The sequence below is a fragment of the Typopeltis vanoorti genome, chromosome 7, assembly GCF_054136105.1.
Source record: "Typopeltis vanoorti isolate ZY-2024b chromosome 7, IOZ_Tvanoo_1.0, whole genome shotgun sequence".
NCBI classification, from domain to species: Eukaryota; Metazoa; Arthropoda; class Arachnida; order Uropygi; family Thelyphonidae; genus Typopeltis; species Typopeltis vanoorti.
The window spans coordinates 81,242,569-81,259,235 of NC_143555.1; the positions used below are offsets into that span (position 1 = coordinate 81,242,569).

General features: G+C 33.6%; 1 protein-coding gene across 3 annotated transcripts in view; it reads right to left on the minus strand.

Annotated features, from left to right (window-relative positions):
• Positions 1-14,993, minus strand: part of crp (transcription factor cropped) — a 48,119-nt gene extending 33,126 nt beyond the window's left edge. The window contains exons 1-2 of one of the 3 annotated variants that reach the window (XM_090395992.1): positions 14,802-14,993; positions 10,529-10,694 (exon numbers count right to left, since the gene is read on the minus strand). In XM_090395992.1, coding sequence (XP_090252118.1) covers positions 10,529-10,694; positions 14,802-14,890 — 255 coding nt within the window. In that variant the 5' untranslated portion in view covers positions 14,891-14,993. Of the gene's footprint in view, positions 1-10,528; positions 10,695-14,477; positions 14,605-14,687; positions 14,759-14,801 lie in introns of those variants that run through there. The other 2 variants (XM_090395993.1, XM_090395994.1) reach the window with 2 other exon arrangements.
• Between the last annotated feature and the right edge of the window lie 1,674 nt (positions 14,994-16,667).

Here is a 16,667-nt window from a genome sequence, read left to right on the forward strand (position 1 = left end):
TTGTTGGCATTCATTTGAGATGAACTGTTGAAAGTAGTCACATTATATTTTATCTTTTAATTTCATTTCAGATAACAAAGAAATAAAAATCCACTCTCTCTACACGATAAAACACAAATGGAATAGCTTCACACACATATCCCCCACCACCAATAAGAATCTAAATTCCATCTTAAGCATGTACAAGACACAAAATAAACAAATGGGAACAGCCATATTTCAATTCAAATTCTTAAAATCAGGGGAAAATACAAGATGTGAGTAAATTTGGACAAATTATTTTTTGGTCTTATGTTCAAATATATTCGGGCAACTCTGTTAAATAGTTAATGGAATTGGATTATTTGGAATTATAGCCAAAGCAATTAAGACTACTACAAGCATGTTTGTTTTAAAAGAGGAAAAACAACCTGCCATATCCATATGAGACTGGCTAACTCCCCTTCAGTTGAAAAGCACTTATTAAAAGCTTTTCATATTCTAGACAGAAATCACACCCAGGTCTTTCCAATCTGAGGGCATTACCATTTCTGATTAGGTTACTGAAATTCAATTAATGGAAAGTGCAAAGATTTACATAATCTTATTTTTATGGAAGAAGAAATTACTCGTGAACTTAAATTACAGCAATTTAAATTTAAATTAAATGACAGCAAAATAGTACCTTTATTTTGTTTCTGCAAAACAGAATTTCTCTTTTAGCAATGTTTTAAATATTCCATTCACTACAAAGCTAAATGGTAGAGATCTAAAACCTCAGTAAACAAGATAGAAGAATAAAGTATAAAAGTTCTGAAAGGAAACTTAAAGCTTAACTAATTTGCAATAAAATTACAAAATTATAATTGCAAGCAAGTAACAATCTTCAAATAATCAGAAAGAGAAGGAGAGAAAAATTGTCCTGATATTCACAATTTATTATCATAAGATATACTGAAACTTCATAGGAAAGTGCTGTGGAAGTGGAGTAATTTTTTTGATGAACTTTAAATAATACATTTTTTAATCATAAATTTCCTTGTTAACAAGAAATTGCATCCTAATAGTCTTTTGCATTTTCAAAAATTGCTGAGGCTAATGTTCTCTAAACAATGCAGCCATTTCCTTCACACAATGAAGCATTCTGGCTCTGAATTGGATTATTTGCCCTCTTCTGGAAGCTCTTCATTTACCCTCTCCCATGCTCCCAACTATCATATCTAAATTTGATAGCTCATTCACTTGTAAATTGAGCAGCTGTTCAGCATCCTCCTCATTTAACTCAAGGGTTAAATTTGGCTTTCCTGCTACCAGATTTTACTAAAAACTGTAAATGCTGCTAGCAATGATGAACAAAGGGAAGTGTGCTCTTCTGGAATAAATTTTTATTGTTATATTGCAGCATTATGTTGTTATAATGCTCAATTTTTTTATTATTTATTTTTCTTTAATTCAGATATAGGAATAAGTGCTGTGTAAATATATATTTAAGGTTTGTTTTATTATTATTTTCTTTTCCGAATAAGAATTCTTAAAGATGGCATCTGTTAAACTGACAGCACAGAGTTTCAAGTTCTAAGGATGGGTTCTCTGATGGACTTTTCCTTGTAATTATCAAAAAGTTGCTTTATGTGAATATTGAAAAATGTGAACCTTTGGACTAGGAGGATTAATGACAAGAAAAGAATATCAGGAAATGTAATGACAGACCAGAGCAACTGAAGAAAGAAAGTGATTAATGTGGTCTAGAGTGAACAAAAAAAGTGGTGAAATTGGTGATGGTAATAAAATCTGGGTGGAAGAAGTTAGGCCAGAGTTGGTGAAAAATGAAGAATGAAATTGAATGTTTACAGAGAGAGAGAGAGAAAGAGGCCGCGACTAAAAAAAAAAAAAAAAACGTATCAAAGTATGATCATGTAACATTATATAGTTATTTGATTGGCAGAGACATGGTGAACAACAGGGTTTCTTCTGGTTTGTGCATGGAAGAAATGGATGAAATAATTGAATGTAGGCACAAGTGACTTAGGTGAAAAAAAAAAAAAATGACAAAAGGGATTTGTAGTTTTTGCAGCAGGTGAAGATGGTATGAATGAAAAAGTGGTGTGTTTTGCTCGTGTAACAACAGAAAAAAGGGTTTCAGAGATGGGCTGCATAGGTTTGGTTTTAAACATATGAAGCAACTGTGAGCATATAAAATGAGAAGCAGGCTGTAGAAAATAGTAGATACATAGTGAAAGAATAATTATGGGAACAGCATGATAGAATGCATGAAAGTAAGAAACAGAAAAAATTAAGTGATCACAGCTGGAAGGTGAACAGCACTGATAGTGAGAAGAAATAGCGTAGGTAGAGGATGAATTTCACTGGCTGGTGTAAGACACACCACCTTGCTTAATGAAGGCATGAAGTGACTTGAAAAAGTCCCATGTTTGGTCTCAAGAGCAGAGTTTGGGAGTATGTAAAAAATAAAAATATAAAAAAAATCCATCCATAGTGTAAGGTGCTATTAGGTTTAAGACCTTTCGTGGATGAGTCAGAAAAAAAAAATAGGGTGTAAATGGACTAAACAATAGAATCAGTCATCAGGAGAATACTGTTAATTACAGCAAAGCAATTGTGCTGGTCAGAATGGAAATGGTAGCTCATGGGGAGATGAGAATATAAAGGAATAGTGCATGGAAATAAGGACTGAATTTCTGGTTTCTGAAGGATAATTATCTTAAGAGCATGTGACACCAGATATATGCTAGATTTGGTGATATTCTCACAGGATGTAGTTATGAATTAGGTATCATCACAGTTGCCAGCTGATGAGAGTACCTAGAAGTTATACTTAAGGGATGCATGTGGAACTAAAGTGTGGGTAAGTATGGAATATATCAGTACCACAGGATGATAAGCTGTGGGGGGGGGGGGGGGGGGGAAGAGGTGAACAGAGAATTGGTTAGGACACACACAACCATATATGAACTGTCAGGTGACTAAATAAGATAGGAATGAAATAGGTGGATGAATAAACAGCAAAATTAAGCAAGCAGTGTAGGGAAAAAAGTTATAAAGATAACAGGGAGATGATTAGATGAATAAGGAGTATAAAAGGCAAACTACCATTTAGGGCAAAGCAAATCTAAAATATTTCCACTATGTAGCAGGTAAGATGAAGAATAATGAAGATCCGGCCTGGTTGGCCGAGTGGTTAGCGTATCCGCTCTCCAGCCAAAAGGCTGCAGGTTCAAATCCTGCTGTGGGCATGGATTTTTGTGATTGTCTGTAAAAATGCTAGTCGTGGTGGTTGGCAGTAGATGGCGTTGGCATAGTTGCAGTTCATCGTAGTTGGTGGATTGAGTGGTGGAGACAGAGAGCTGTAGAGTAGGTGCCCTCCCTCCCTCGATGAATCTTTGGACTCCCTGGAGGTGTCATGTAATAATAATAATGAAAGGGTAATGGTGATTGATAGTAACAAAGTAACCATGGCAGAGGCTGCAATAAAATTACTTAATAAGCACTCTATCAGTGTATATTATACTACAGTGTAAAGCAAATGTTCAAGAACCAGCATATGAGGTGTTGAGTAGACTAGATGCTAGGGCTGAATGACATCTAAAGTATATTTAGAGAATATGCAAAAAGAGTTATTTCCTTGACCTGGGTATTTAATGGAGCATGAGTAAACATGAAAGGCAAATTTTGCTTTAGTAATCATGAATTTTATGATGAAGTGACAAATGTGCTGGTTTAGGAGACATTCATAGTGATATTATTTTTTTATGAAGGTGGAAATGTGTTTCAGGAGGTGAATGAAACAATCTGGAAGGATGGAAATGATTGAAGGTATGATGCTCAAGAGTCCAAATACTGTGAACACCATACAGTACAGTGCTACTATGATAAGGAACACACAGAGCACAGAAGAAATAAGGAGGTGGTTATCCCACTGTACAAGGAAGTAATCAAATCACACATGGACTGTATGAAAATGTGGTCACCTGATGTCCATGTGATGAAGAAACTAAAAGAGTTCAGAGATGCTGAGGAAATGTATATTGCAGTCACAGGCAGATGGAAAAGAGATGATAGGATGGACATGTTAAGTCAGTGAGGGAATTTTAGAAGCTTATGTATAATTCCCTCTGTATTAGAGTAGTTTTTGTTTTATTTTCTTTTGACATTGTGATGGGTGAGTGGAATGCATGGCCAGAACATGTTGAATGCTAGGCGTGTGGATAAAATTTATTATAAATAATAATAAATTACTAGAAGAGTCCTCAATGAAATCTTCAATACCATGAAAAAGACTGTTTCACAAGCTACAGACGTATTTTCTACCATTCTCCGTGTTTTTCCAGAGTTTTGGAGTCTCTTCCCAGCATTTTAGGTAGCATCAGATGTATTTCTTCCAAACTTCCTGTAATCCCACTCCATATTCACCTTTTATGATAGCAAATGTTTGTGCATATAATACTGTGCATAAAGAATATAGTACTACATTCTTTGAATGTCAGAATATCTTCGTCATCCATAGAGTGAATCAGGAAAGTTATATTGAAGATGGAGTTTTATTCTGATTTTAACTGAAATTTGACCAAAAGCAACAAAGGTTAATGGGGAAGACTTCACATTAAGATAGATGGATACCTGACACATTAAGCACAAGTGAATTCTTAAAAAAAGATAGCCTCTTTTCATTCAATGCAATGATTTTCCATTGCAGATGCAACAAAAAAACCACTCCTTGCATAAGCAACCGTTATCTAGACTTTCTGATTATAAGTGACCAGAAAAGTAGCTTTTTTTGCTTGTTTTTGGGAGACTGAGGATTCTCTATAGAATAAGGAAAAGCTTGAGAATGAAATCCCATGCTGCATTATTTCCTCCCTCCATCCCAAAAGAAGGATGAATCTTTCACATCCACATCATAGCTAGGCAGCATGTTTTTCCTCCCTCTTTGGAGATATGCATGATCTAGTATTCTCTCCTCCCAAACCAGGTAAATCTCATCTACATTAAGAATATGTTTTACTAAATAACTGCCTTCCTTAATAAGTTAAGTCTAATGCTTCAGGAAATAACTACAGTTCATGAATTTGCACTGGCACTGTCCTACTGATTTTCACATTGTGCCTTATTTTATGTAATTTAATTTATAATTTTTATGTAATTTATAATGTAATTTTTTATGCAATTAAAGCTGTCTTCAAGACGACTTGAAGAACACATCAATATTTCTAATATTCAATCCAATATCTTTTACCAGATTTGTTTTGTAGTCATATTACAAAGATCGTAAGCCTTTCACATGTTCTTTAATTTGCTTACTATCCTTTATCTTTTAAAAAACTGATCACAATTAAGACTGCCATAATGGAAATAATTGTCTGCTGTTTCATAATTTAATTATCTCAAGAGTATACTCATTTGACATAACTGCAGTAAAGTCAGAACAAATGCTTTAGTGAAAAATAATGTAATATGCTGATAATCACTGTATAAAAGACAAATACAAAAGAACAAGTAATCTCATGTGAAGGGAGGTGTTGGGTGACTGCCACCACTTCACAGTTAGTTACTCCATAAGTATTTATCCAAGGACTCTATATGGAACTATTTGTATTATGTATTTAAAGTAATATTTCTACTGACAGAAAATACTTTTTATTATAACCTTGTGGAAATATTCAAAGTTCATTTACAAATCTTTCATCACACAAACCAGGAACTGCACTTAGTTGTAGTTATGCAATTTTAACAACTGCTTGTGAATGCTGTTTTGAATCTTGTAAAACATTGGCGGACTTAAATTTCAGTTTGTTTTGTCCTACTGAAGAGGTTTTTTTTAATCGTACCCCCCCCCCCACACACACACACAAGAGGTACAAGAACCTATAACATATTAGTGCTGTGTGTAATGTGTAGATGAGGGTTGAGAAAGAAGCCTATTGACATTCTTAAAAAGAGCTGTAGGTTTGAAACTGTTAGGAAACATCATGAGGAAGGCTGTTCCAGAGGTAGATGGAATAAATAAGGAAGAGAAGAAGCAGGTTTGATGAGTTTGCAGCTGTATACTGTAAAGGGATGTTGGGCGGCAGCAGCTGCTCTTGTTTAAATAGACTTAACAGGAAGTGGAGGAATGACGTTTGTCAATTCACTAGAGCAATAACCATGGAAGTACCTGTAGAAGAGACACAGAGCTGAAACATTGTGTCTGTGAGATAGAGGTTGAAGTGAGCTGTAAGGGAAGGGTCATCTATGAGCCAGATTGCTCTCCTCTAGACAGGATCAAGAATTTAAGGATGTTTTAGGTGCACCATCCCCAAATGTATATGCAGTATTCTAAGGATGGACAGATTTGGGATTTATATGCAGTATTCTAAGGATGGACAGATTTGGGATTTATATAGTTAGTAGCTAGGTGAGTGTAAAACACCCACTTCAGCAGAAAAGAATGCCTAGTTTTTTAAAAGCTAAGGAAGCTACTGATGTAATGTGCTTGTGCCAAGAGAGGCTGGAGATAAATGACAGTTCAAGGAGAGTTCATCCTGTCTGGTGATGTAAGCATTACTGAGGATGAGGGGAAGATGAGCTGAGATCCCTTTTGTGAGAGAAAAGGCAGGACTGCATTTTGGCAGCATTGAAGGTGACTAGGTTATCTTTTCCCCACTGAAGAATGGTGTGGAGATCAGTGTTTTATTTAAGGACATGATTTTTTTTTTTATTTATTTATTTTTTTTTTTGAAGTCAGGTCAGAATATGAATTAAAATTAGAGGAGGGGGAGCATACCAAACACACACACACACACACACACACACACACACACACACACACACACACAAGGCTAGGATGCAGCAGAAAAATATAATATTCACTTCATTTTCCTATTTACTCCAGAATGCTTTTCTGACATACATTCGTGACAAAATAATTTATCTGCAATGTAAAACCAAGTGAATCACTAGGTAAGAAAGTACCAATCATTTAAGAATTAATGTTTATAAACCAAATTTGACATTAATACATTAATTACTTGCCAAAGTAATTAATGTATTGTCTTGCATCATGTAAAATTATATGATGCAAGACAATGTTTTATGTATTTCTGTTCTAATTGAAAGTTTAAGAGTAAGCAAAACAAACCTATTCACACAATGCAAGTAATATAAGTAGTACTAGCACTTTCACAACAGATAGCAAATGTTCTTGTGAAACTTTGCCAATGTGGCAAATTCAACTCAAAAGTGATGTTTATATATCACTTTTGATACAGTTATCTCTTTCCAACAAACAGGCCATAGGTTTGAATCGCACTGTGGGCATGGATGTTTACAAATGTCTTTAGATAGGAGATGAATTTCATCAGCCAGTGTGAGATCACCATCCCACTTACTGGAGCCATGAAGAGGTTTCTTAAAACCAACCTTAAATCTCATTTCGTAGTTGTTACATGCACTATCAAGGTATAAATATGAATTTGAGTAATACAATTGCTACCCTAGAGGGACTAAATCTCCTGATGGAAGGCCAATATAGTTCATTATAATAAACTCCATTTTACAATAATGATGACATTTTCAAAACAAATTTCCAAATTATTCAAGAGGTCACTGACCTCTTGAATAATTTGGACAGGGTAGTGACCTCTCCTCATAATGTAAAACAGTAATACATCTCCTAGGAGCTGTGTTTTACATTATAAGAAAATATTAAGGACAGTGATGGAGCTTCTCCACCTTTGCTCCGAGTTGCACCACCCAGGTGTTGACTTACGTTTGGACTCGCCGATAGTTCTTCGGCATGAAACTCTTAGATTTCGATCTCCGAGTTTCATATCCGGCTTTAAAATAAAATAATGAGGGATTTATTATCCCCTTAACTTAATATAGTGTACTAATTATTGCAGCTTAAACTACATTGTATGAATTCCAAATTTCAAGTCAATTTATTGAGCACTATTACTGATGTGAATTTGGCATGGTTAGTATATCTATTTATATCAATACTGAAGATCTACTTCACGCACTCATGATAAAAATTATAATGGAATTTGAAAAGCATGTCAGTAATATTTTATCTGTGGTTAATTTAATATTACAACTGCATTTTGAATCAGTAAAATTTACCCATGGTCAGCTGGTGACCGATTTCCCCCCCCCTTTGCTTAGTTATTCACATGACATGCCATTTGATGCTGTATGGTCACTCCTGCACCTCACTAAGTTTTGGGAGTGAGACCTTCTGCTAGAAGTGGTAGTTTTGCATATGCCCTTTCCACACAGAGTTAATAAGACAATCATAAAAATCCATACCTCTGGCAGGATTCAAACCTGCAGTCTCTTGGCTGGAGAGCAGATACGCTAACCACTCGGGCAACCAAGCCAGCTTCCCCTTTGTTTGCAAATACACATTTAAGTAAGTACCCTTACAGATACACATCTGAGATTATATTCCCCTTCCCCCCCCACAACTGCTCAAATCAAACATTAAATCTAATACAGACGATTTCAGAAAAATTCTGTGACAATCTGTAACATTATTCTTTTTTCAAATGTAATAAATTTTTCCAGTTGAATCATCTATTCCTTAAAAAATTAACCTTTTAATTTGTGGAGTTAGTATTTTTAAATCAAAGAAATTTTTTTTATAAATCGAAGGGCATTTTTTTAAGGAAACAATAAATGATCAAAGCTACTTAGAAATATATTTTTAACTATAAAATAACAACTATCTTGCAATTTTTTTTCTCATTTTCTGAGTTTACAAATTTGTATTTGATTACCAAGCTAAAAATCAAAAGGATGCTTTCTTTTGATGAAATTTCGACCTCTAAGAGTCTGTTTGTTACAAAAATCCAAATTATGGTACATGTGACATGGCCTCTAAGGGGGGGGAGGGGTCCTACATATTGCGGATTTCACTTTAGTGTATTTAAATTCATTGGCAGAGCCAAGCAGAGGTCCCAACACGAGCAAGGTCTAATGAACATGCACTTTTCAGCATTTTACATTGAAAGTACATACCAGTTCCTAAATTTTGCTGACACCATACGTCTCGGTAACAAATTTGAGTTTACCTTAGACATAAGATGAAAAAAGAAAAAAAAAACTCATATCTATTAGCTCTTGATGATGTTGAGTTCCTTGCCTAGCTTCTGATGAATCTAGAATAGATCCAAAACGTTTAATATATGAAGCTATATAACATAAAATAATTAAAAGCAACAAGCAGATCTCCTTGGGAAGCTTATCTTTTCATAACAGGTGCATACAATAGGCTTCTCATACCCTAGGTTAGCAAACTCCTAAGCAACTCATTTACTGTTGAAGCTTTGCTTTCAAAATAAAACAGCCTTTTTAGGTTGCCTTAGCTTGGTAATAAAATACAAATCTTATATTCAGTTTCTTGTAAATTTATGCACACATACAAAAATCATGTATGTGTGCATAAATATTGTATGATTGCATCACATTAATATATGAGTATTCGGCATTTCAGAAATGCAGTTTAAAATAACCTTTAAAAGTAGCATTTTCTTATAGTTTATTTTATTTTTATTTTTTGTCCAATAACCATTTTATTATATTCAAGATTTTTTTTTTCCAAATCCAATAATAAAAATAATAGGAATTCTGTAAAAATAACTATGCAAACCCACAAGATTTTACTCATTGATTCACCAAAACTTATTTTGGTGAATCAATGAGTCAAATTTGGTGAATCAATTAAGTCAAATGACTCAATCAATCCTCAAATTCCTGATTCTACTCCATTATCACTTTAATTCATTCAGGCACTGCGGTCTAGGTAAAGTATACCTCCCCTCCCCACTTTTTTTTTTTCTGTTGCAATACCTACACAGGAAGTTCTACAACAGTTCAATGACGAGTTGGCATTTTGCCACAATAAATAGCAAAAATATTTTTCTACTTTAGCAGGTTATTGTGGCTCTAGTTCTGTAGGACATGCTTTACACAACATTATGCAATGTGTTCCTACTTCTCCTGAGTAACAGATTTCTCTAATACTATGAAATGAAAACTTTTAGTTCCTTACAATTATTGTTCAAAATTCACAAATAGCAGGAGGTTCACACGTTGTGTGTCCAGGCGGTTAGCTCGTTTCAGACAAGATGCAGACGGCAGACATTCTACCGCTCTCATTACAGAGTCTGAATCAGTAGGGCACTGCCCGGCTTTCCACGTTGGGCTACATCGATCTGTTTCGTCTCCATGGAAACGGAGGTGACATCACCACACATTCATACATTGCAGCATGGTTCATGCTGCTTGTAAAAGAAAATAGGGCTAGGCGCGCGGCAGTGACACACAAGAAAAGCTCAGACAGCGTCTCTTTGGCACTGTGCCAACAACTCTCGGCCATCTGAGAGAAAACGCTACGATTGCCTGCCATTTCTGGCTACATGAAGGCAGCTGCTTCGTTCGCTAACACGATCGGCGTAGTTTTCAGAATATCACTTCGCGTATACGGGTGTGTGTATTAAATGCATGTAATAGTGACATCAATTTTGGAGGGGAAAAAAAAAGAACTGCTTACTTTGCTGAGTTTTTCACCATCGTGATGTGGTAATAAAGTACGCAGGGACTGGAAACCTGCGTTGATACTTTGCATTCGTCTTCGCTCATTACTATTAGCTATTTCACGACGAATCCGCTTCTCTTGTTCCAACTGGGTCTTTGGCGATATTGGCCGACTTCCAAGCCTAACAAAACAAATATCCCCAGTTAAACATATGCTATGAATTATTTAAAATAATGTTTCAGAAAGCTAGTCACTGATAATCTCCTGCCGAAATGCTGTAGATCGGACATTTCATAATTCACTTATTCAGTATTTGGGGGAAAGAAAAAAAAAAGTGGTTTTCCTTTAAAAATTGCTTAGTGGTTCTTAAAAACCGTTTATATTGACAACACAAAAAGTCAAGTCTCACACAAATTACTTCTAGAATCTAGTTAGTGGAGAACATGAGTGGCAGACTTTCTGAAAATGTGCATTTTGGCATATTCAAACTACAGTTTAAAAGTTGAGTGTTCCAGAATATTGGAAAGATTATTTTTTGTTATGTGAAAAACATGAATTAACAAGACAAAAATCAAACCAAAGAAGACACGTAGAGTTATTTAAAATATTAAATAACCGCAAAGTATAAAATAACCAAAAAAAGATGTACCAAAATGTATTTAAAAAAAAAAGTTATTAAGCAAAAATTCTGCCTTTGAATAACTAAGCTAAACAAAAAATATCAATGATAATAAGAACCATCGGCAATATTTATCACAACACGTCTGAGAAACATTTCTTGAAAGAATAGAATAATTTCTCTCGGTGTTTTTTAGATTTTAATTTCAGATATTATTTGCTACATTTCAGTATGATTTTTAAATATAATATGCACGTAAATGGAAAAAAAAGTGTTAGTGTTAGTACAAAAAAAAATACCGTTTTATTGTTATTTATCATGAATCTGTATTGCATTTTACTCTTCATTACAACATTATGTACATTTAGGTCCTTGCTGCAATAAGTGAATATGTAAACATAAAAAAAAATCTGCGCGTAGTAGTGCAATTTTTTGCAATCATAACAATTTAGTAAGTATCACTCTGCTTGAATGAATGCCTAAAAACTGGCTTTAAAAAGTATGTTTAGGCTCTAGAGCAGAGTTTACGAATTATCCAATTCTTAGTCTATAATCCATTAATACGCAAAACACACACACACAAACAGGCTTCTCAAATGAAAATAAGTTAGCCAGTTTCATACATGGAAAAAGTTTTTTTTTCTTCTTTGCAAAGAATCACACCGCCCAGAGAAATAATTACACGCAATTGTACAACGCAGACAGAATAAACTGCGCTACCATAACCTTAATTTTATATGAATTAATATACATCAATGTGCATAACAAGTTATGATTTATACATGCTGTATTAAACATAACCTGCTGTATCTTAATGTTCCCAATATGTGGATTACAAGTGACTCCTGTTTTGTAGAATTTTGATTTACTAAATTTATATGGTAAATTAACAGAAAGCTGAATGCACAAAATTCATGATATTCATAATCTCTGATCGCTAAACTGATCAAATTGAAGTGTTGTTTTTTTAATTAAGACAACGAATTACCCTATAACTCGTACAAGGTAGTTTCTTTCTCTGCACAAACACAAAAAAAAAGTTAATGAAAATTCGTGGGGGGAAAAATTAAAAAGAGAAAGCATCATGGTACATTGAACACACAAAAATTTACAAAAATAAAGCTAATTTGTTATAAAAAAAAAAGTGTACTTGGATTTATAAATTACTATAAGTATATATTAAATATCATAAAAATAAATAGATAAACATATGAAAGCCCACATTAAACGAAAAAAATGTTATGAAGATAACCTGTAATGCAATCTACTTTCAAGTGATATACGATATATCACAGTATTATGCAGAAATGATAAGACTTTTAATGAAGTGCTGACGGAAGTGGAAGAGGATTTTCACATTTGCACTCTTAAGTTAGGAAGTAGTTACAAATAAATGAACCCATGCTTTTATAAAGAACAAAAATATCCATTTTAATTTTCTAAAAAGAAAATTTTTTTAAAAAAAAAATGTGTATATGCTTATGACAATTGGGAGAGAGCGAGAAGCCACGTATAACGGCAGAACAGCAGCAGCTGATTTTACCAGACTTGGCCTCCAGTTACAACATCGTTAGCAGATGCCAGACGCCAGCCGACCTATCTCGGCCGCGACGTTGGCACTATGCCAACTCATGGACGCCATTACACGCCGGCCGGCCTGCGCACTAACATAAAGAAAGAGAAGAGTATTTGCCTTGTTCGCACAAAGAGCAAGGAGAGCACGTGGCAAAGGTACATCCGAGACCATCATTCAATGCACTTGAATTTAGTTTCAAACTCTTAAATCGTTTAAACAGGAGCGATTTTCAACCTTCTTAGAGTTGAAAGTGCTTGTTTCAAATAAAGTAAATACAATCGAAAAGCATCTCTGATAACAAAGAAGTATGGTGAAACGTGCTATGTAGCATAAAATGAAACAAAGAAAACAGGACGCCTTATACTAGACGGGTGTCAAACCGAAATCGTTAGATGGCTATCATCCTTTCTTGCAGATGCCCGCAAATCATACCATTAATTTTTTTTTTCTCTGAGAGTTTTTTTTTTCATGCTTTACATACAATTTAAAATGTTTCTCCCATCAATATTACTAACTTGCTGGCTTCTTAAAAAAGTTGGAAATCCAGATCTAAGCTACTCAAAAAAAAAAAATGCTCATGTATGTGTAACTTTCATTACAATAAACTAAAAAATTGCACTCCAAAAAGTGTAAATCAAACTGGTTGTTCATGTTTCTTACCTTAGCATATAAGAAATAATCTGCCTACTTGATTAAATTGGAAATGCTATTAACTTGCATTTGATATATTCTCGTTCTTAGTAAAATTTTGACATTTCAAATGTACACAAACTGTGTTTATTTTATGCAACAAAGTTTCTGTCACTTTCAATAGCATTAAAAATTTACTACGGACTTTGCAAATGATTTTAAAAAAAAATTGATATGCAAAGAGAGACTGTCTATATCAATAAATTTTCATGGACTCACGAAAAACTAGAATTATATCTAAGCAGTAAAAGAAAAGACAACTACACTGTAAAATCTGTTTAATGGAGTATGTTTGAATAAGGAAAATGTCTTTAAAATCATAATGGCAGAAAAAGAAAAGTCAAGATGATTCCTTATCCACTGACAGGAAACCGAAGAGCGCAGGAAATAGTTGGAGGAAGATTTTCGAAAAGGGGCGGGGAAATAATACATAACTGAAGGCATTTATTATATGCATCGACAATATGTGAAAGCTATCCAACTAAAATAGATACAGGTACTAAATTAGACAAGCTAAAAAGGATGTCTATTTACCACGAAGTATTATACTGTTACTAATTAAATAAACAATCTGTTTAGTGAAACTTAAAAGCGCAAATGCTGATGTTAAAGTGAGAATAATCACTATTCCTCGATCATATCCAAGTTAACTTACAGCCCATAAAAAATAAACAGTTCATTTCATAATCAAGACAATTCAAACGGGATATTGTACAAAATAAAATATTACTAGTGATATTATGGTAAAACTATATCATAGAAACTTATCATAAAAACGTTTTATGTGTGCTTACTACTAAGTAAAACTTAAAAAGTACATTATATGTAACATATGTAAAAATAAATTTTACATCGCTGAATCTTTGTTATGGAAATCGCCAGCTGACTTGGTGATCAACCGTACATAAGCTTTTTCAAATATTTTTTCCGGAAAATTAACAATTTTAAAATAATCTATTATATAAGTAGCCGTTATTTTCCATAAATTATACAGCATTTTAATGTAAGAACATTGAACAAAAAGAACAATGTAACTTAGAGATAAATAACATAATCATATTAAACGCCAACCAACTAACCATCTCAGCTGATGGCACGACTGAATGACTCAGCTACAATAACGCCTACTATTACATTACAGTGCCATGATCAAGCAATGTTGACAAGCTAATTCCAAAACCCAAACTAATTCATCTGAAAAATACTAAACAAAACGATAATATGAAACCGTTTAAGCATCTTTAAACCTTAAAGCGAACAAGAATTAAGCATTATAACAGCTCTACCACCTGACCAGCTGACGAGACGCACCATCTGACGAGCGATCTACAAACGTTACCATATCCTCCTACTACGATACTACAAGCGAGTAACAAGGCGGGTTGCCATTGCCAACACCCTACCTGCATAGGCTGCCGATCACTTCCTCCTCCTGCCGGCGGAAATCATGACATATTCGTTTCTTTTCACTATTTCGATGATATAACGCCATCCTTCTCTAACTTACAACCTCACTTGATATTAAAACGAAAATCCACTAAACTATGTTTTTTAAAAACAACTGCAGCTATTCACAATGCGCGTCCACACCTTGATTCACCGAATGGCTGCGTTTGGCGGGAAACGCGTGCTCCGATAGAGAGTGTACTCGTACTCTTACAATTATTACATATAAATAGTATAATGAATACCAATTTAAATGCTTTAAAACATAGAATTCGTTCTAACTTCACTATTATATTTCATAGCAGACATAGCGACTGTGTATTGCTATATGCAAGCAACTATGTGGAACTATATTTCTTGTCGGACTATTTTATTAGTAATGCGGCAGATCAGCTGTCATGCTGGCAAGAAGACGCGGGAAAGCTTGGTCAACAGGCACCAGCTGGCTGAATAACAAGTTGGGAGAATATATGTGTGTATATATATATATGCCTGTGTAATGAAATTACTCCAATTTCTTTAATTTATTGAGAAATTTGGGTTTTTTTTTTATCTTTTGGAAAATTAGATATCATATGCTCTTAAATAACGTTAGATATTATAGTTATTAGAAATTATTGAAGATTAAACAGAATATTTATTTCAAGGAGGGAAATTCTTACTAGTACGTTACTACTGTGGAACGAAAGCCGGCCAATAACTGACTGAATCATGTGACTTCTCAGCAGACCTTCAACGCCATTGGTTGAATTTTACAAATGCAACATATTAAAATATTAACTTGAAATTGATTTTAAATTAATGAAATTTTTTTTTTCAGTTATTAAACTGAAAGAAAGCTGGCTTTCATTTTAAATTTCATTTTAATTCTGAAAATTAGAATATTTAGAATTTTCTTATCATAAATAATTAAGAAATATATATGAATTTTTCATATATGGGAGTTTGAGGAAATATGGAAATGATGTCCAGCAAATAGATTGCATTTCCTTATTACTTTTTTTTTTTCAATTCTCAGATCAGAACAAATGTACTTAGAAAATTAAAAATAATTTTTTCCCTAAAATTTGCTAAATTACAAATATAACGTAATTATTAAATTTCGTTTATTGAAAATTATTCGAGTTATTAAAAAAAATCTGATAGAAAGTATATCATAAAGAAGTCGACATACTTCATTTAAAATTTTGGTTAAATTTCTCTGATTAGAAATGTAGAATTTTAAATTTTAAAACGCTGTTTTAAAGTTTAAATGTTTGCATTTAAAATTCTGAAGATAATTTTAAAAATATTTAAAAAATTCTTAAGTGTGAATTTATTATTGATTTCAAAAGAAAAGAAATTTGAATTTTCATCCCGAAAAAAAATTAAAGAATAAAATAAAATTTTAAAATAAAGCATATCGTCCTGAGAACACGTGCATTTAACAGACAAAAATATTGTTTAGTGGAGTGTGATAGATGATAATGGAGCTCCACTGTGAATCAAGAATGGCAATGTCTTGTATTGCTCACTAATTAGCTCATGGGTAGGCAATTTTTACTATGTTGCCTTCTCCATAATTTTTAATAAAACCGATATAAGGAAAGAAAAACTGATGATTGACTTAAATTTACCACTTTTTTTTTCTTTTTTTTTTTTGAACATGATGAATGCAGAATAACATCTGATATTCTAGTTATTCAAGGTGGAACCACTAGAATATCAGATGTTATTATAGTGTGATGCTCTTGATATTGTGGGAGATAATTTTCTTTAGTCATCTATGCAGGATTCGGAAGTGAAGAATGATGCCAGGAGGTCCGCCTTACATTTCGATAATG